Raw genomic sequence first — 17,395 nt, forward strand, 5'->3', positions numbered from 1 at the left:
AGCAGAATCCTAAACCCATCTTCTGGAACACCTTGTTTCCAGAAGGGACATCAAAAATTTCTCTAAACCATTCTTTTCTCTTTGCTTTAACTTTGTTAGAGTAGTCTTTATTTACAGAATAAAATTAACAATTCATCCTTCCATGTTCTCATAAACAGTTACGGGTAACACAGAGTTTCAAAAGATGGGAAGAACCAGGACCCTCCTCATCCCCAACCAGTTTAAGTTTTTTCTATGGAATAACGTCTTTATTCCCAGCTTGCTTCATTTTGTTGTGGGCTTGGTTTTTGTGTTTGCTTTTTTTTTTAAACCAGCACAACTCCCTATGTATAGACCAAACTTTGTATTGCTGTTTGGCTGACCTTCTCCATCCACCTTTACTATATGTTAAGGGGATATATTTATTTTTTAGTTGTTGGTGTTTCAGTTAAAATTCTGTTACCTTGCAATTTAATATTAATAGTAAGTGACCCTTGTTCCCTAGTCTCCCAAACACGCAGTGCCTTCTTTCCTTGAAATTGTTCTGATACAACCCTTACTTTTTTCATATAACAGACATAGGAAAGCAGTTTCACTTAATCATTGATGGTCTTTAATATTCCAGTATTTCAACCTGAAAAACCGACCTTTGGCTTGAACTCAATTCATAGTTTACTCTGCTGGTGGCCATGGAAATTATTGGTTCATTTCTTCTCTGTCTTTGGAAGTGTGCCATGTTAGGCTCTGAATTAGGCTCTTAAATAGAATTACTTTTATTTGCCAGTGGATCCAGAGAAAAATGCCCATGTTTTGGGATAGAGGTCCACTTTTTCTCATGGACGTTGTCCTCTTTCTCCAGCTGCTTTCTCTCTGTTACACCTCTCCCCATCTTCTGTATTGCTTTTTAAGTTACTGGAGTCTGTCACAGCTTGTGCAAGTGCAGCATCCACGCAAAGAGGTGGGTCGGGATCCATCTCTTCCAGAGGCTGGAGTCCATATGCTTTTCCTCACCACCCATATGCAGAGAGGCTACAGCTCTTCAGTCTTAGTAAATAATATTATTTCAATAGCTCCTTATAAAAACATGAGTAATTGGGCAAGTGACAAAGGACTTTCTGTTTATCTTTTTGAACAATGGAAAATAACCAAATAGCCACAATTTGTTCCAGTTATTTAGTGTCTTTGTTCCAGAGCCATTTTGTGGGCGCAGGGTTTAATTCTGAAAGAATGCAGGAAGATGGTGATGTATTTTTGTGTTTAAAAAGTAAAATCATAAAAAATTTTCAAATTTCATAGGAAGATTTTTTTCTTTACTTGAGCAATGCCATTTTTAAAGCCTAAGGAAGATTTTACTCTACAAGTCTAAGGTTATTTTAGTCATCAGATAAGTCTTCTAAATAGTTCCTTATGCATTCATTGTTCCAGAGAGCACTGCAGTTTGGAAACATTTTGTAGGAAGGGTCATGTTTGTACCCTGCAAATTTGACTTGGGAATGAGAACTAAGTAATTCCCAAAACTAGCAGTAACCAAAACAAAGTTGTGTCGAAATTTAACAGGCTGATCAGAGCTGGTAATGCTGATTGAAGCGGGGCATGGAGGAATGTGTTTTTCCGGAAGGGAGAACTTGGGGAGAGCAGGAGGAGCACCTGCAGAGGGTGGGCGTCTCACCTGTGCGTGTGGAACAGCAAACATCGCCACCTGCTGGCCATGTCGCGACTGCGCCGGGTGGGATCGGGAACATGCCCTGGGAACTGCATCCCTTTATGCCTTGGATCTAACAAGGGGTGGCAAAATGGCATCAAATCGCCCAGGTTTATTTCTAAAATGTGGAAATAAACTGTCCATAGATGCTCACTCCCTTGCCAGCTTTTGATGTCCCAGGCACTTTCCTTTCAACTCTCTGGCCACAGAGCTGTGCCCTGTGGCACAGAAAGCTGCTGAGAACTGCCTTTCAGCTGTGTTTGATTGTTCCATTCCAGCCTCTACGTACACAGGCATTCTCTTCCCGGAGTGGCAGATACCCCTGGGTTCTGCCCCATTGGTAGCTCAGTGGATTCTGCAGTTCCCATTATCTGTTTTGTGGAGGCTCTGGAAGACTTAGCACCTGCCTCCTGGTTGTTGTGCCTCTACACCCCAGGAGTCCCACACAGGCAGGAATTTCATCAGGGTTAAGATTCAATGCAGAAATCTCCCTTATCACAGAATCACAGACTATTCTCAGTTGGAAGGGACCCACAAAGATCACTGAGTCCAACTCTTAAGTCGATGGCCCACATAGGGGGTTGAAGCCATGACCTTGACTTTATTACAACCAGGTTTTAACCAACTGAGCTAATCTCAGTGTCTCTCACCTGCCTTTTGCTTTTTGTTTTTCAGGTGGTACCAGAGAGATTGGGTCTGCTCTCACCAGGATGTGTATGAGGCACAGAAGTATAGAGTCCAAACTCCGGCAGTTCTCAAGGTGAGTGGCTCCATGCCTGACCTGGCACTGCAGGTTTGTCTTTCCGGTGCTAAAGCTGTGCACCAGCACTGGCTTCTCACTGATTTCTGCCCGTGTCACTGAGAATAGCACTTCTCTGCCCCATGGCACATGAGGTGCTGTGGACATGCAGGATTTCACTGCACATTCTGGGGGCAGGGCAGGGCTGGTCACCTCAGATCACCTCTAAATGCTGCAAATTTCTGCTGTCAGTTCATGTTGCTCAGTGCTGAGCAGGTGGCTGCTGATGTGACCAACTGACCCGTCTTTGTTTCAGGACTTCAAACTTGGTCACTAAGTTTTAAACCAGCAGCAGCAGGAGTAGCTTACTGGAGAGCCCAAACAGCTTGTGGCCAAGAGAAAGACTTGCAGGAAGCGAGTCTGCAAAATGCAAATTCTCTGCCTTTTTGCAGTTGAAGTTAGACTGTAGAGGTAATTAGAGAGAATTAACTCATATATAAGCTGGGCAGTACAAAAACAATTTGTACAAGTTACAGTTTGCATGTGTGCCTTTTTTAACCAGACTTTAAAGTTACACTTGGCCTGAGGTGAAAAAAATGATGCTTCACCATTTACTGATGACCTGGTATATTTTTTCCCTTTTCCCCTATCTTTGGAAATGTTCAAGGCTTTGAGCAACCTGGTCTAGTGGAAGTTGTCGCTGCCCATGGCAGGGGCATTATAACTGGATAACCTTAAGGTCCCTTCCAACCCAACCATTCCATGATTGTGATTATTTTAAAATAAAGATATTTATGAAATTGTCTGTGAAGAGACAACTTTAGTCTCCAGTTACTCCAGAGCTAGCTGTTGGTCCCAATCTCGTTAGTTAGTGCAGCATTACTGGCAATGTATTATAGACTCCACTGGTGTGAGGTGACACACATTGGTGGCCAGGATGTTGTTCTCTTGTACAACTGCTCCGTCTTCTTGTGTATATATATATATGTGTTATTTAAGTTTATAATCTTCATGGCTGCATGAACTTTTTTGGTCGCTAGAGTGTCCATTTAAACTCTGTGACAGTTGAGTAGGATCTAACTGTTTGCACTGACCTGTTTTGGGTCAGTCCTCTGCTTTAGACTCTGTTCCTCACTGTCCTAAACTTCTGCACAGTAATTCTGGTTATCTTGTGATGTGGATTTTTACTCTTTTTTTGATCCAGTTCTGTCTTTAGCTTTCTCCAGTGTAAACTTTTTTATGTTCTGATATTTACATTGTGACACTGGTAGCTGTCACAGCAAAAAGTAAAAATACTCCAATATTGACCTTGGCTCTCTCTGTAAGAATAGGGGCATCTGCAGGATTTGATTGCTCTTTGTGTTTTTTCAACAAAATTAGTGCTTTAATTGACTGTCTGATAAACCCACTTCAAGAACAGATGGAAGAGTGGAAGAAAGTGGCCAATCAGCTGGATAAAGACCATGCAAAAGGTAGTTACAGAGGAAGAATTCTTTAATAGGAATAAGATTGTAATATCGGGTTTTCTTCCTCTTTTCATGTTTGTACTGGGAAACTGAATGCCATGCTTAAATATGTATAGCAACTTTTCACTTCTAAAACACTGCTCTCCCAAAGTGCCTAACAAAATTTTAACCCTTGCTATGCATTTTGAAGGTTTAGTTTGCAGGACCCCAAGGGGTGGGTTATTTTCTAGACTGATAAGCAATGACTATTTTTAACTCTGTTAATCTGCTCTCACTGCATGCGCTCTGATAGTGCTGAGTATTGGAGGTGCCACATCTATCCCTGCAAAGTCCTGGGGTGTCATTAAAAGCAAACTGTAAGATCATGTTATGCCTCAGACACAACGTCCTCCAGAGAATGCACAGCCCTGTAAAATACTGAGCATCGTTATTTTATACCTGTTGCCACACAGAAGTGTGCACCTGGGGAGCAGGAGAGCTGTGTTGTGGACATGGGATGCCCAGAGCTGCAGTGCTGCTGATGGCTCCAGAGGGTTTTATGGAGGAATTAGCAGGAGACAGCAGTCCTGCATAGCAAGTGCATAGATAGGTGCCTTTGGCTTTGCAAAACTTATATGAGGGATGGTGGCCCTCTAGCCCAGGTGCTGAAAATTGAAGATTTTGCTATGTCTGAAAGAAGCAACAGCACTAATTTATTTTGGAGTAGGTGATACCTGAAGGGAAGGAGTGGGGTTGGCCTCCAAAAGAGAAGTTCCTTCTTGCCCCACTGTTAGTGTGGTCAAATAGAAGCAGTTGAATAAAATCTCTACCTTGTGCTGCAGAGAGTGTTAATCAGGTAGTGAGCAGGAGGGAGGAATCACCTGTAGGTAGGAGTGACCCTGGCCAAAGTGGCAGTGAGGTTTAAGGTTTAGTGGGCAGACTTGGGTTTGGGTATTGGGGTGCAGGTGACCTTGGTACAGTTCCTGTGCCTGCCATCAGCCTGCTTCTGTCTTTCCATCTGCAGAAGAGCAGTAGCATTGACCTCTTTTGTTAAAGTGTGTGTGTGTATGTATAAACATGCATACATGCCTTTTTTTTTTTAATTTTGTGAAGTATCAGCTTTTATATCTGGTACCTTTAGTGTCCCTGCACTATGGGTTGAATATTTTTTTCTGGGATTTTAATTCTCCCAGGATTTGCAGCTCATCTAAAAACGAGGACAACTGCAGTGTGTTCCACTTCATCAGAAAGAGCAGACAATGTGACCCTTCCTTGGGCAAAGTTTTAGCACCCTCTCCCTCTGCCTGACTCTCATGCTGGAGGGGGATCACAGGATATTCTCTGCCTTGCCATTTCTGGATACTTGTTTTTGAACACAGATGTTTCGAGAAACCTGTCATCTCTGTTTCCCATTCCTGAGAGTGGATGAGTCTCTGAAGTGAAAAGCACTCTAATTTTGTACTGTGTTCTCAGTTGTTATTTCTGTAAAGGCTTTGTTTATTTGGAAAAGATTTTGGAATGTGAATGTGCTCACGCCCTAACGTGTTTTATTAAGCCAAATGTATAGGCCCTGTAAAATGTGAGTTCTAAGCTGCTTTGATTATAATAGTAGCTGTCCTGTAGAAGTTTGTAGTCTAATGTCTTTAAGCATAGCCTTTCCTGTGAAAAACATTCATTTTGACATTAAGTATGTTGATAACAGAGACTGTGTGTGTTTTTTAGAGTACAAAAAAGCCCGTCAAGAGATAAAAAAGAAATCATCTGACACACTGAAGCTACAGAAGAAAGCAAAGAAAGGTAACTTGCTCCATACTGTACTGTTAGAAACCTTCTGAGCTGTGCTCATTGACAAAGACTGAACAGCAATAGGACTTCCTGTTGTAATAATTCGGTCCCCTCCAGTGTATTCCTGATACGTACTTGAACACCAGGATACAATTACTGTGCGTCATTTAAATTGTATCCTGAGGCTGCCATCTAATGTTTTTATACAAAAGCCTTAAAACTGTTTGTACAAAGCCAATCATGTTTTAAAATAGAACCCTTACTGCTAACTTACTCTTCTTAGGAACATTTACACTCTTAACATGACTTGTGCAGATACCTGTAAAATTTTCTGGAATCTTTTGGAATAATATAAAAAAAACATTATGTAAATGTTCTATAACTATTAACATTTCTGACTCTTTTGACTTTCTACCGTCTTTTTGCTTTTTTTCCTTTTAACAGTCTGTAATCTCCTAAACCTTACATTATTCTTCAGAATGTGGAAGGTGGCATAGGTTGTTATCAGGGGAAGAGCGTGTGGCAACCACAGAAAACTGAAGATGAATAGGAAAAGAAAGGGAGTTCTCCGCAAAGGCAATGTCTTTTTTAGTAGCTGAATCTCATGTTCGTGTTGCTCTCCCACCTCTATCTTGTCACAGGAATTTCATCATAATTTTACTGGAAACGTGCTTCACTGATAGCTGCAGCATTGCCATCACTAAGGCTTTTACTTGGCCAAGTGCAAACCCCACCAGGCTTTGGAACAATGATAAGGAGCTTGTACAGAAGCAGACTTCCCCGTTCCCTTTTCCACCCTGGGTCAGAAACAACAGGGTTGGAAGTGTGCTTTGAGCAGCTCTCAGCCTGCAGGTTGCAAATTGTCCTTCCCGTTCTGCCTAAAAACTGTGAACCCATGGACAAGCAAAATAAATGCTGAGGTGGGGAGTTTCTTGAAATTTTGAAATTGTGTAAGTGTTAGCCAGAATAAGTGAGCTGTCTCTTAACTGTCCTTCCTAGTAGATGAGTCAATTAATTACACTGGTAGAAAGCCACATGGAAAACTGCTCTTGAAGTTTAGCTGACATTAGATGGGAGATACGGAAAGGAAAGGTAGAAGGCAGCAAGAGGGAGCTTAGCTCAGCAGGCTCTGTGTGTCTGTCTGTCAGAACTTTAATGTTTAAAACCAGAATGGTGATCATTAGGGAAACACAACTTTTTGAGGTAAGATTCTATTTTTGAGTGATGTGTAAACCTGTTTTCTTATTTTCTGTGGTGAATTGTCCAACTTCAGACCAACAGCTTTAGCGAGTCTGTGATAATCCCTCTCTTTTTCTTTCTGTCTCCCCCCTCCTTTTTAGTTGCATAGCTTCTTGTCTACATATGATACAAACAACCCATCAGTGTGTGCACTGTGGTAGGTAAACACTGAGAAAAACATGGAAGCAGAGAATGGTTTGGGGGGATGTCTGAGATCTGTGAAGAAGGAGCCATTTTTGAGCCTCTCTCTGTGGATTGACAGCTGTCTGGCTCCATCTCCCCTTTATCCTGCTTCGTAGGATTGAATACATCTATCCACAGTATTGAAAGAGGAGACATCATTTTCTGTAACGTGAAAAGCAAAGAGAGAAGCACTTAAAAGCTGCTGTTAAAAAAACAAACCAGCCCACTGTTCTCATACTGCTGATGCCATTGCATGTCAGCAGTAGTTAAAGCAACCAGACTGAGTTCTTGAATTTTCTGGGTTCGTATCTTCCTCCCCAGATGTGAGCTAAGTCTTGTGACAAGGGTCAGAAAACTGATGTCTTATCCTCCTTCCGGATTAGGCATCTTTGAGCAGGGAGTGGAACAGGCCTCATTTTGTCAGCATTGTTCTAACAGGCATGATGTGACTGACGTTTTCTTCATTTCTTTTGGGCTTTTTTTCAAATGTAATTATAATTACCTTGCTTAATTTTGCTGTTTTAATATATTTTTGGAGTTGTAGTGAAGGTGCTGTATTTCTGTGCTGTCCCTGTAGAAATTACTGTCACACACACGGTGTTTGGGTCCAGAGCGCAGACCCAATAGGAATCAGGCAGGGTTAAAGCTGGTCACAGAGGGATGTGTGTAGGGAGGGTGGAAGAGCTGAAGACTCACAGGTAGCCAGTACAGGAAAAAGGGGAAGCTGCAATATTTTTGAGGGGCAGAGAGTTGTTCTCACGGCCCCTGAGGAGGAGAGATGCAGGGAGATGTTGAGGCTCTTATGGCTGAGAGTATGAATGCTCAAAAGTTGTAGCCCTGTGGGTTTCCAGCATGAGTGGGCAGGAGTTTGGAGGAAGTTCTCCCTGCCTCCTTGCAAGTTATCTACAGCACCTAAATAGAGAAGAAAAACAAAGTAGCAGATGTTTTTTCCACTCTTTGTTGTTTTTATCCCTACCTTGAGGAAATGAAGTGTTGGTCTGAATGCAGTGTCAGATGTCGTTGTGAAAATGTTTTTGTGTGTATCCATCTTGTTGTATCTGTCCACCTGTGTGATGAAGTATGTTGCTCTTGCTGTTATTGAGGGATAAAAATAATCAAGAAGAGGTTTATTTATTTATAACATGATAAAATGCAGAAATGATCCTGCTTTTGGTCACAAATGAGGTTTGAACTATGGACAGGGAAACTGGGGGTAAAACTATCCTGGCAGGCATGTGGCTGAGTGCATGAATGTCTTATTGTGTCTTCAACTCTCCTGTTCCTCTGTTTCTCAGATTTACTTTTTTGTGTTCCGTGTTTCCTCAAGCAGGACCTGCCCCTTTGATTTTTCTGTTAAGTTACTGACTCACCTATGGGAACTCTAAAATAACCAATTCATTCCTTTCATAGCACTTGTAAGAATATCTCACTTAACCTTGCGATCATCTGTGGGCAAGTGAGATGTTTCCTGAATTCTGGATTTGCTTCAGTACTGTCCATGCTATTAAAATGGTCATTCAAGCTTTTTCTGCTGTGTCTGGATGGGAAAGTGGTTTTCTTCTGCTTTGGGCAGCTTCAGATGTAGGAACTCAAATACAACCCTCTACTTTCCTCATTTGTGTCATGGCAGGGGTGTCCTCTCGCCCTGTCACATCGGGCGGCAGAGGCTCTCTCACATAGGTGGTGGCTGCAGCAGGCACAGCAGCTCCTTGCTCCTTGTCTGCATCCCAAGGACATTTGGGAGAGAGGGCCATGGACTGTGTAGCTTGTCCTGGCAGGAGCACTGCAGATTGGACACCCCGCCTTGGCACCAAGGGGCTGAATACGCAGGGTCTGCCTGTGCTGTGGCTTGTGTGTGGTCTGTTTCTGCTGGTTCCATGCAGCCAAGTTGAAAGTTCAGGCTGGGCATTTAAGATCGTTTAGTAGAAACTGTGTTTTCTGACTATGTTAATTGCAATAAAGGTGTTTCCAATGCTTGAAGTGATGGGGAAAACACCAAGCTTTCCAAACAAAACAAAAGGATGTTTGGAGTCCTTTTGGAAGGCTTGCTAGAGTATATGTAGTAAAGCGACATGTCTGTGTGTAAATTAAGGTCTCACATTTCAGAAGATCTCACAGACATCGTTTACATGCTATTTGTTATCCTTGACTATAAAAAAAGTCCATATGAAGCTAAATCTATGTATTCAGAATAGGATCCTGGTGTACCTCCCAGACCCATGCAGTCCCTGGAGGTGTCATGCTCGTCTTCAAGGCTCATCATTTTCCTTACAGCCTTTGTTCCCACAGGGAACAGGCCCATAGGGCTTGTTGCCGACTCCAGTGTTGAAACTTCGCTCTTGTCTGAACAGATGAAGTTGTGTAGTGCTTGGAACTGCATACATTTTCTAAATGGTTCTTTGTTTTCAGGCAAACATTGGCCATCAGAAATCAACCCAGCTAACCTTAGTCAGCAGAATAATTATGCACATATTTAAAATAAATTCCATGTTTAGGTTTCTGCTGAGTCAGGGCATCATAGGTGGATCCATAGCTGCTAGAAGCTGTTGATGCTGAATTCAGAAGAGAGACAGCAGCTGTGGTTTTGCATGTAACCTCTGGGGAAGGTTAACAAAATGCATGTTTCTTAGTTTAACAAAAAAAGTATCAAGTGACTAAACTAAAATTTATCTGAATGTATGTGTGAAATCTGGAGTGCATGCTAGCTTTATTTTCCATATTTCAGCTTGGCTATTAATGATTAACTGGACAGGTTTCCCTTCTGCCTATAACATGACTGGTAGGTTTCGTTTTCAGGTTCTTCATGTGACACTGTGTGTGAGCTTTGAGGAAAATGTTCAAATCCAAGCAGATACATGAGTTATATGTAACACTCCCAGTATATAACACATGTTGATATGAAACCTGAGTTTTATCTCTAAGCCATTTCAAGAAATTTCTGCAGAGTTTCCTTAATATGTAGTACAACATTTCTTCTTGTGTCCCATCAGTGTTGAGTATCCAAACTGACACCCTCTCCTTTTGACTGTTCAGCAATTTGGAAAGTATTCCATGATTCTAATTAAATCGAGAGAGTAGAACATGATTACTGTAATACTGCTAAAAGTGCTTTTTCTTCCTCCTCCTCATTAGCAAAGATGACCTGTTTGCATTTTAGAGCCTTTGCAGCTGTTTTTGGGGTACATTCTGTTTTTTAATGTTGTTATACTCCTCTCAAGAATGGTTGTGCAAACCCTGCGACTCTTAACTGAAAAACATAAAGCTCTTCAATGAAATTGTAACTGAAGACTGTCTCAGTTCTTGAAGCAAATGCTGCCCTTCTCATTGAAGTACTTGTCACTCTTTTTGTTCTTGGCCCTTACCCCCATCTGGAGTGGCACACTGGGGACAGAGGACCCCTGGCCAGACCCTTCCTGCACCAGCAGGCAGCCTCCTTCCTCTAAATTGATCAAATGTGGCATGAAGCGTGAAGTGAGAGCCAGGACTCACTGTGGAGCCAGTATGATGCAGCTCAGAAGGAGGGAAGCTAATGAGCAAATTATCCTTATCTGTTGCAGGGAAAAAGTCCTGTGTGAATGAGGCCATGGTGCCTGCAGGGCTTTTTGTTGTGGTTTGTTGTTGTTTTTTCTTCCCTGCAAGCTCATAATGTAAGCTCCGCTTTACAAAAATGCAGTGAAGACATTGCTAAATCAGTGACTGGAAGACATTTATTTACTTTCATTCCTTGAATTTTGAATGCCTCTTGATAGTTCCCCTCTTTTTGACAGCAAGCCAGGTTTATTGCAAAACTTCATCTAGTAAAAAATTTTTTAATTAAAATACACATATCATAGTTAATCTTTTTATGTTCCTTCACATTGCATCAGCAATTAGCTTTTAATTTAATTAACAATCTGTTAATGTAATTGCAGTAGAGACCATCAAAAAACACTGTGGCTAGTCACACAGCACCTGCCCAGAGTTCTACAAGTTTGAGTTCCCTCTTCCCTGTGAGGGGATGAGCTTTTTGCCACTTCATCAGCCTGACCAGAGCCTGACTTTTATTCGGGTTGTTGTGCACTTTCTCTGAAGCACAGGTTAACATGTTCTCACTGAGGAGTGTAAACTATTTAAATGTCTTAAAGTAAAACTGTGTATGGTAAATAACCAGGAGTTTAACTTGCAACAACTCGCCAGGAAGCAAAGCTAATGCGTTTGTCTTTATCAGCGGTGGAAGAAGTCAAAATAGCTTAGTCCAGACTGCTCACTCCTTTGTCTTGGCGCTGATGATAATGTCTAAATTGTAGGAATGCTGGAATACCAGTTTGACTTCTTTTATTTTCCTTTCTGTGTCAATTTTGTGTCCTGCAATTTCTCACCATGCGCACCTGCCTGACAGCTGAGGCTCTGGGTAAGTCTGTGCCATGCTGTGACCCTGGTGGCTGGTTCATTGTAGCCCTTGCTGTGGCCTCTTTATGGTGTCTGGTCTCCACTAACTGCCTAGACTTTAATTTCTAATGAAACTAAAATATGCCTAATCTTAAATGAACAAAGCATCTTTTATTTTCTTTTGGCATCTAATTGGAACACTGTAAAAGAAGAAAATCAGTATTGTTGATAAACCTCTGGAGATTATTTTAGAAAGGGATTAGCATGGACAGATAAATCATGTCACAGTTGGGAGAGAAGTTAAATAGAATAGACATGTCATCAAGGTGATGTTCAAATAATTGAGTATCTTATTGTTTATATGACTTTTAAAGTCTAGAGCTTAAAGTCCTTAGTGTTGGTCTTTGTAACCTGTGATCCGAATTCCCCTTTTTTCTGAAAATTGCATGCATCTTTCTTACCTGATGGATAAGAAGTCACTATATTTACCTCATGCTGGGCAAGGGGTTGGAATTCAGCATCACAATTGTCTTCTGTTGCCTGATCACATCTCAAATATGTTTAAATTGGGGTGTTGTTTCAGTTGTGTTGCAAATTTAAAGTAGCTGCCTTGAGATCTCCATGTGGATGAAGTGCGGTATTCCTGAGTTTGAGAGAAGTAATCATACCTGCACTTGGAAGTGTAGTGATATAGGTGTTTCCCTTTGGAGAAGCCTGAATTGATTAGGTTGGAATGTGGATTGCCTGGATTGATCAGATGGCTTCTCAACCAAAATGCTTCAGCTGTGCTCCTGGAGCTGCTGCTTGTCCTCTTTTTTGGAACCAAACACCTGGTTTGTAATTCAATCTCGAAGTTTCATTTGGTAACTTGAAACTTTTCTGTTAAAGGAGAACTTTGCACTTTTGAACATTAGGAGCTGATTCAGATCTCCAGTAGCAGAAAGACTCAGATTTGGTTTCTGAAGGAGTCTGAAATTAATCTCAGCTCTGAAGTTTTCCACCTTTCCATAAACAGTGGCAGAACTCTTCTGTTCTCAGCCAGATCCGTATTACTTGATTTGTTGTCTTTACTGTGCAGAACTTAGTGGAGTTGTTCCTCCTGGTTGCTGGAGCAGGTGTGCTCTTGGTTTGGGAATGAATGATTTGGAGCCTGCTTTGGTTTGTATAAGTAGAGATATACTCAGAGTTATCTTATACAGTGTAAACTCTGCCATTCTGTAAAGTGTCCAATATTGAATGTTCAAGTTCTGTGCAGACACTTAGAAAAGGCAAGGGAACAGTCTTTTACGTGAGAAAGTGGAAAATAATAATTTCACCAATATTTGGTGCATTACTTTGTCAATAACAGCATTAACTGCAGTAGTCTGACTTGCACTGAGAGCCGTTAAAAATCATTGTTCTGCTTTGGTGTTGCTGACAGCTTCATTAGTTTAAGTTGTCTTATAAAATATAGACATGAAAATGGGTTGAATATTAGATTTGCCTTTTTTTTTCCCCTAAAACTTTCCCTTTACTAAAGTTCTTTTGAACAATGGTTATTTAAGAAATTGCATGAGGCTTTCAGCTAGAATTCACACAAAACACTGTAAAATTGAAGTTTTAATGCATGTTGGTCTTTTAAAGCTCTTGCATGTCATGGTCTTGATGTTGAGCACCTGCTCTGGAGGTAACATATTAAAGACTGTCCTTGAAGTAACAGCAGATTTCATGTTACTTTTGATGAGGAGCAGTTCAGCTCCCTGCACTTGATTAGCTGTTACTTGCCACAAGTCCCCAGGCTGTTGGGGAATTCAGACCACAACTTCTGGTCTTGCATTTCTGCTCCTTTCTGCATCACCAGAGCTCCACTTTGAGTAAGGGTGGATTTGAATTCCTCTTCAGTTCTCAGGATTCTCAGGCACAAGGTTGACTTGTGCCTCTGAGTGCAGCTGGACATGCTCTGCAGAACCATCCCTACGCCCTGTTCATGTCTGGCTGGTTGCAGACCAGAGACCTGTGACTACATTTGATGCTTTTGACCATTGTTGCTGATTGCTGTGGTAGATCACTGCCTGCAGCTGGGGTAGGAGTGTCCTTCCAGGTGCACTTCTACAGCTGCTCCATGATGAGTTCTGGAACTATTTGATGTCATCACTGTAGTTGTGTTGGTTTGGAAGTATTTATGAATGCATAACCTAAAGGCCAGAGAATGTGGGCTGGAGGAAATAATCACTTGGTGATGTTGCTTATGAAAATGTGCCTCATGTCTGCAGCAAAAATACTGCAATCAGTTGTGAGGGATGCCATGGACAAATGGCCTTCCCCTCATAATTCGGAGAAGAACTGCATTGCTCCCCAGTGGTTGATACTCCCTTCTGAGATAAGTAGTGGATTCAATGCAGTGGAGACCCAAAGGTGGGCAGAGGTGATGAGCACTTGGCCCTCACACCTTCGGTGGTGTCCTTTGGGTGTAGGCGTGCTGTCAAGGGGATCAGCTTTGCTCTGCTTAGCTAAGGAAACTGGTTCAATTTGGCAGAGATCTCATCCCTCAAATTTCCGAGCTGTTTTAGTGCCATGGGAGGCAGCTGGCAATTCAGGGAATGGGAAGAGTTATGCCTGCTTTCAAAAGACTTGGTAGATTGATGTCTGCATTGTGGAGCTTTCAAAGGATGTTAATAAAGCTTTCCTGCTTCTAAAAGATGAGTTGCAAGGAGTCATCAAGAGAGAGCTGCATTCATGCCATGTAAACATCTGACTTCAGAGCCTCATCTGAATGATTCACCTACGCTTGTTTTCTGCTCTGAATTACACCCTGAACAGGTTTTGTGTTTTCACTGGCTGCCCAAAAGCCCCAGATCATAAAAATGGGTCTGCAGAAGGAGCAGTGAGGAGGTGGTGTGTCTCTTAAATGTACTGACTCACTGAAAGAAGTAAAATGGAAATTTTGTAGAGGTGCAGAGGATGTTGGAGAGGGGTGCAGTTTTACACATGCTCTTACCAAAGGGTTAAAATACCAGCTTGAACATTATCCTGATAACTTGGTTGAGCGAGGTACAGAGGTGCAAATGAAGTTTATTTTTGCCCCAGATTTTGGATGCTTTTGTTACTCTGGTTGAAGACATCGTGCTCTGTGAGGTCCACAGAAATTACCAAAATTCAGTGTAGTTGGACCCACTTTATGCAGGGAGTCCAGTTGCTTTCTAAGTGTGTGTGTTCTCAGTGCAAAGGCAAATGCATTTAATAAGGATTTACTGCGTTATGTGCACGATCATACGGTGGAGCAGCTGAATGTTTACAGCAGTTCTGCAGAGCTGAACTAATGACTGTGTGATTTACTTCACAACTAATATACTTTGCATTTGGTACATCCACAGTAGTGAGTAACAATCTAGGTTTGAACAACACCTTGTTGTAATTTCCAGGCAGCACTCAGAAGGGGTCTTGAGCAATGATGCAAGTCTGTTTCATAAGGAATTTGAAACAACAACTCCAGAAAAGTATGAAATCTTTAACTGCTGCATCTGATAGCAAAGCAGAGCATGGGGAGGGACCTGAAATGTACAGAATGTCTTCAAGCAGGAAGGCCCATTTTGTCTCCTGAGAGTGACAGACAAAAAAGGCATAGGAACTTTAGGGAGTTACCTGAATCTCTCTTATAACTAGTTTCTTGGAGTTGCTAGTTTTTAGAGGGAAAGCAGGGAACTGCACCTTCAGAATCTGTTACTCTTAAAACTGTTATGGAAGTAAACAACTTTATGAACAGAATTACAGCAGCCAGCGGGATCTGCATGATCAGACACTTGAGTGTTCCTGTTGGCAGTTTGGTACCCAGGTGGCCTTGGCAGTGGCCATGTCCATATTGCACTGCATGTGATTCTTCCAGGATCCATTGCAGAGCTCTGCATGTGGGTGTCTGTGCAGTTTTATCTGGACTATGTCTAGCTCAGTGCAGAGGAAACTGGGATATATCCAGCCTGTAATGCCGCTAAGCCAGCGTGATTCCCTTTGCTTCCATTGCTGCTCTTGTTTCCTGCAGTGCTGCCTGTACATCAGTGCAGGGGAACTGATGGCTTTGCATCGCTCTGGAGTATTAAGGAAATACCTATGATAATAAGGCAAAGGTTTTCCTTTGTAACCCTGACACAGAGTTGTCTGCATTGTGTGCTACACACATCAGGAGACTTTTTTCTTCCTCTTGCTTGTAGCTTTAAGTTCTCCATGCAGAACGATTATTGTCCATAAAAATTGATTTTGAGTAGCTGCTTGTAGCTCATCCACCGTTTTTTCAGTATTATCTTCCTGGTATTTAGCAACAGTGGCATGGATGATATGTACCTGGATACTTAAATTACATCTGGGAGATTTTGCAACAAATTTATATGACTGAGGTTCTTTAAAATATTTAGGGGTGTAAGCTGCTTGAAAATATTTTGCAACTGAAACATTATTGGTTCCGTAATAGCATGTCTAAGCAGCAGCTCTTCATTCCTAGAGAAATATTTTTTTACATGATGCAGAGTAAGCAGTTGGTGCAGAATAAGATATTTACCTGTCACAGAAAGTTTTGGTATTATGAGTTGGCTGTAATTAACACACTGAAACTTTTTGTTTGCAAAACGGAATTTTATTATTTCCATTGACAAATATTAGACATTAATATATACATTAATAACTCATGTTGGTAGGTTTGATTTTGTTTGAACTGAGGAAAACTTTCAGCAGTTGCTTTTGCAGAGTGCTTGAATCCATGGACCAGTGATCAGTAACATGTCTTTAATAGTGTCTTGTATAGGAGATTGATTCATCCATTTAGTGGCTCTACAAAGTTGTCATTAGAACCTTGTTAAGCACAAAAGTAGAAAGGAAGAGGAATTTACCTGGGGTTAGTGATTCATACTCTTCCACTCAGTGAGATGTTGGTTTTCCGCAAGGATGATGTGAAGAGTTACTACACTTTGACAAAGTCCTTACTTCAGGTGCTGTCTTTGTCTTGTTGAAACCTGTTGAATTGAGCTGGATTTCTATTCTATGCAAAAGAGGAAAAAATAAATGCTTCAAAAAATGCTTGATTTAATTGTGGGGGAGAAAAAATCTTACTAATTTGAATTAATGGAAAATACTGGTTGAGGCTTTAATTTGCAACGGTCCTGATTGAAAATAAGGTTGTCTTCTATGGAGATCCACAGTTTTGACAAAATGTACTCTTGATTGTTTCTTGGATGCAGGACGGGGTGACATTCAGCCCCAGTTGGATAGCGCTTTACAAGATGTCAATGATAAGTACATGCTGCTTGAAGAAACCGAGAAGCAAGCTGTGAGGAAGGCTCTGATCGAGGAGCGCGGGCGATTCTGTGCTTTCATCTCCATGCTGCGCCCTGTGATAGTAAGAGCTCTTCGTTTTAAGTTGGTACAATTCACAGATTAAATAAGTGGCCAAGAGCCTCTAAAAAGAGTATCTCGTTACATTTTGGAAATGAATTTCTAGAGCCAAAATTAAGCCCGCATCTCTGTCAAGCAAGTAGTGAGATTTCAGACCTTTCTTGTAGGTGTTTGGAGTAATTCAGCAAGGGAATGCTTTCAAGATGACTGATGGGTAAACAGTGGGCACAAAGACTAAAGTCAGTTTTTGTTCCCTATGTATTTCAACCTGAGACATTGCAAAAGCAGTTTTTTCCACTGCTTTTCTTCTTAACATCACATTTTAATATAAATCTTCCTTACTCTTACTCCAGTGCTAGGACTGATAAATGTTTCAAGACCTTGCCTGTTTATATAATGGCATTATCTGACAGATTGCAGGCTGCTTCCATGCAGTTTTCTGATAGCTATTTTCCTCCTACATGACACATTTTCAGTTCATTGAAAAGGTTTCAGTATATTTTCATCATCTCAGGTTGTCTGGAGCCCGACAAAGAATTACTCATGGCTTTGTGCAAACATGATGCATTTCTGAAGGGTCACCAACATACTGGGAAA

The 17,395-nt window shown here is 41.4% G+C and overlaps 1 protein-coding gene across 17 annotated transcripts in view; it reads left to right on the forward strand.

Moving 5' to 3' along the window:
- Positions 1-17,395, forward strand: part of MTSS1 (MTSS I-BAR domain containing 1) — a 128,557-nt gene that overhangs the window by 90,955 nt on the left and 20,207 nt on the right. For 9 of the 17 annotated variants that reach the window (XM_071553859.1, XM_071553852.1, XM_071553854.1 and 6 more), the window contains 5 exons: positions 2,357-2,441; positions 3,801-3,892; positions 5,588-5,662; positions 11,451-11,462; positions 16,645-16,802. In XM_071553859.1, the coding sequence (XP_071409960.1) occupies positions 2,357-2,441; positions 3,801-3,892; positions 5,588-5,662; positions 11,451-11,462; positions 16,645-16,802 (422 nt within the window). The remainder of the gene's footprint in view (positions 1-2,356; positions 2,442-3,800; positions 3,893-5,587; positions 5,663-11,450; positions 11,463-16,644; positions 16,803-17,395) is intronic. The other 8 variants (XM_071553853.1, XM_071553863.1, XM_071553869.1 and 5 more) reach the window with 1 other exon arrangement.

This window comes from Pithys albifrons, chromosome 4, assembly GCF_047495875.1.
Source record: "Pithys albifrons albifrons isolate INPA30051 chromosome 4, PitAlb_v1, whole genome shotgun sequence".
NCBI classification, from domain to species: Eukaryota; Metazoa; Chordata; class Aves; order Passeriformes; family Thamnophilidae; genus Pithys; species Pithys albifrons.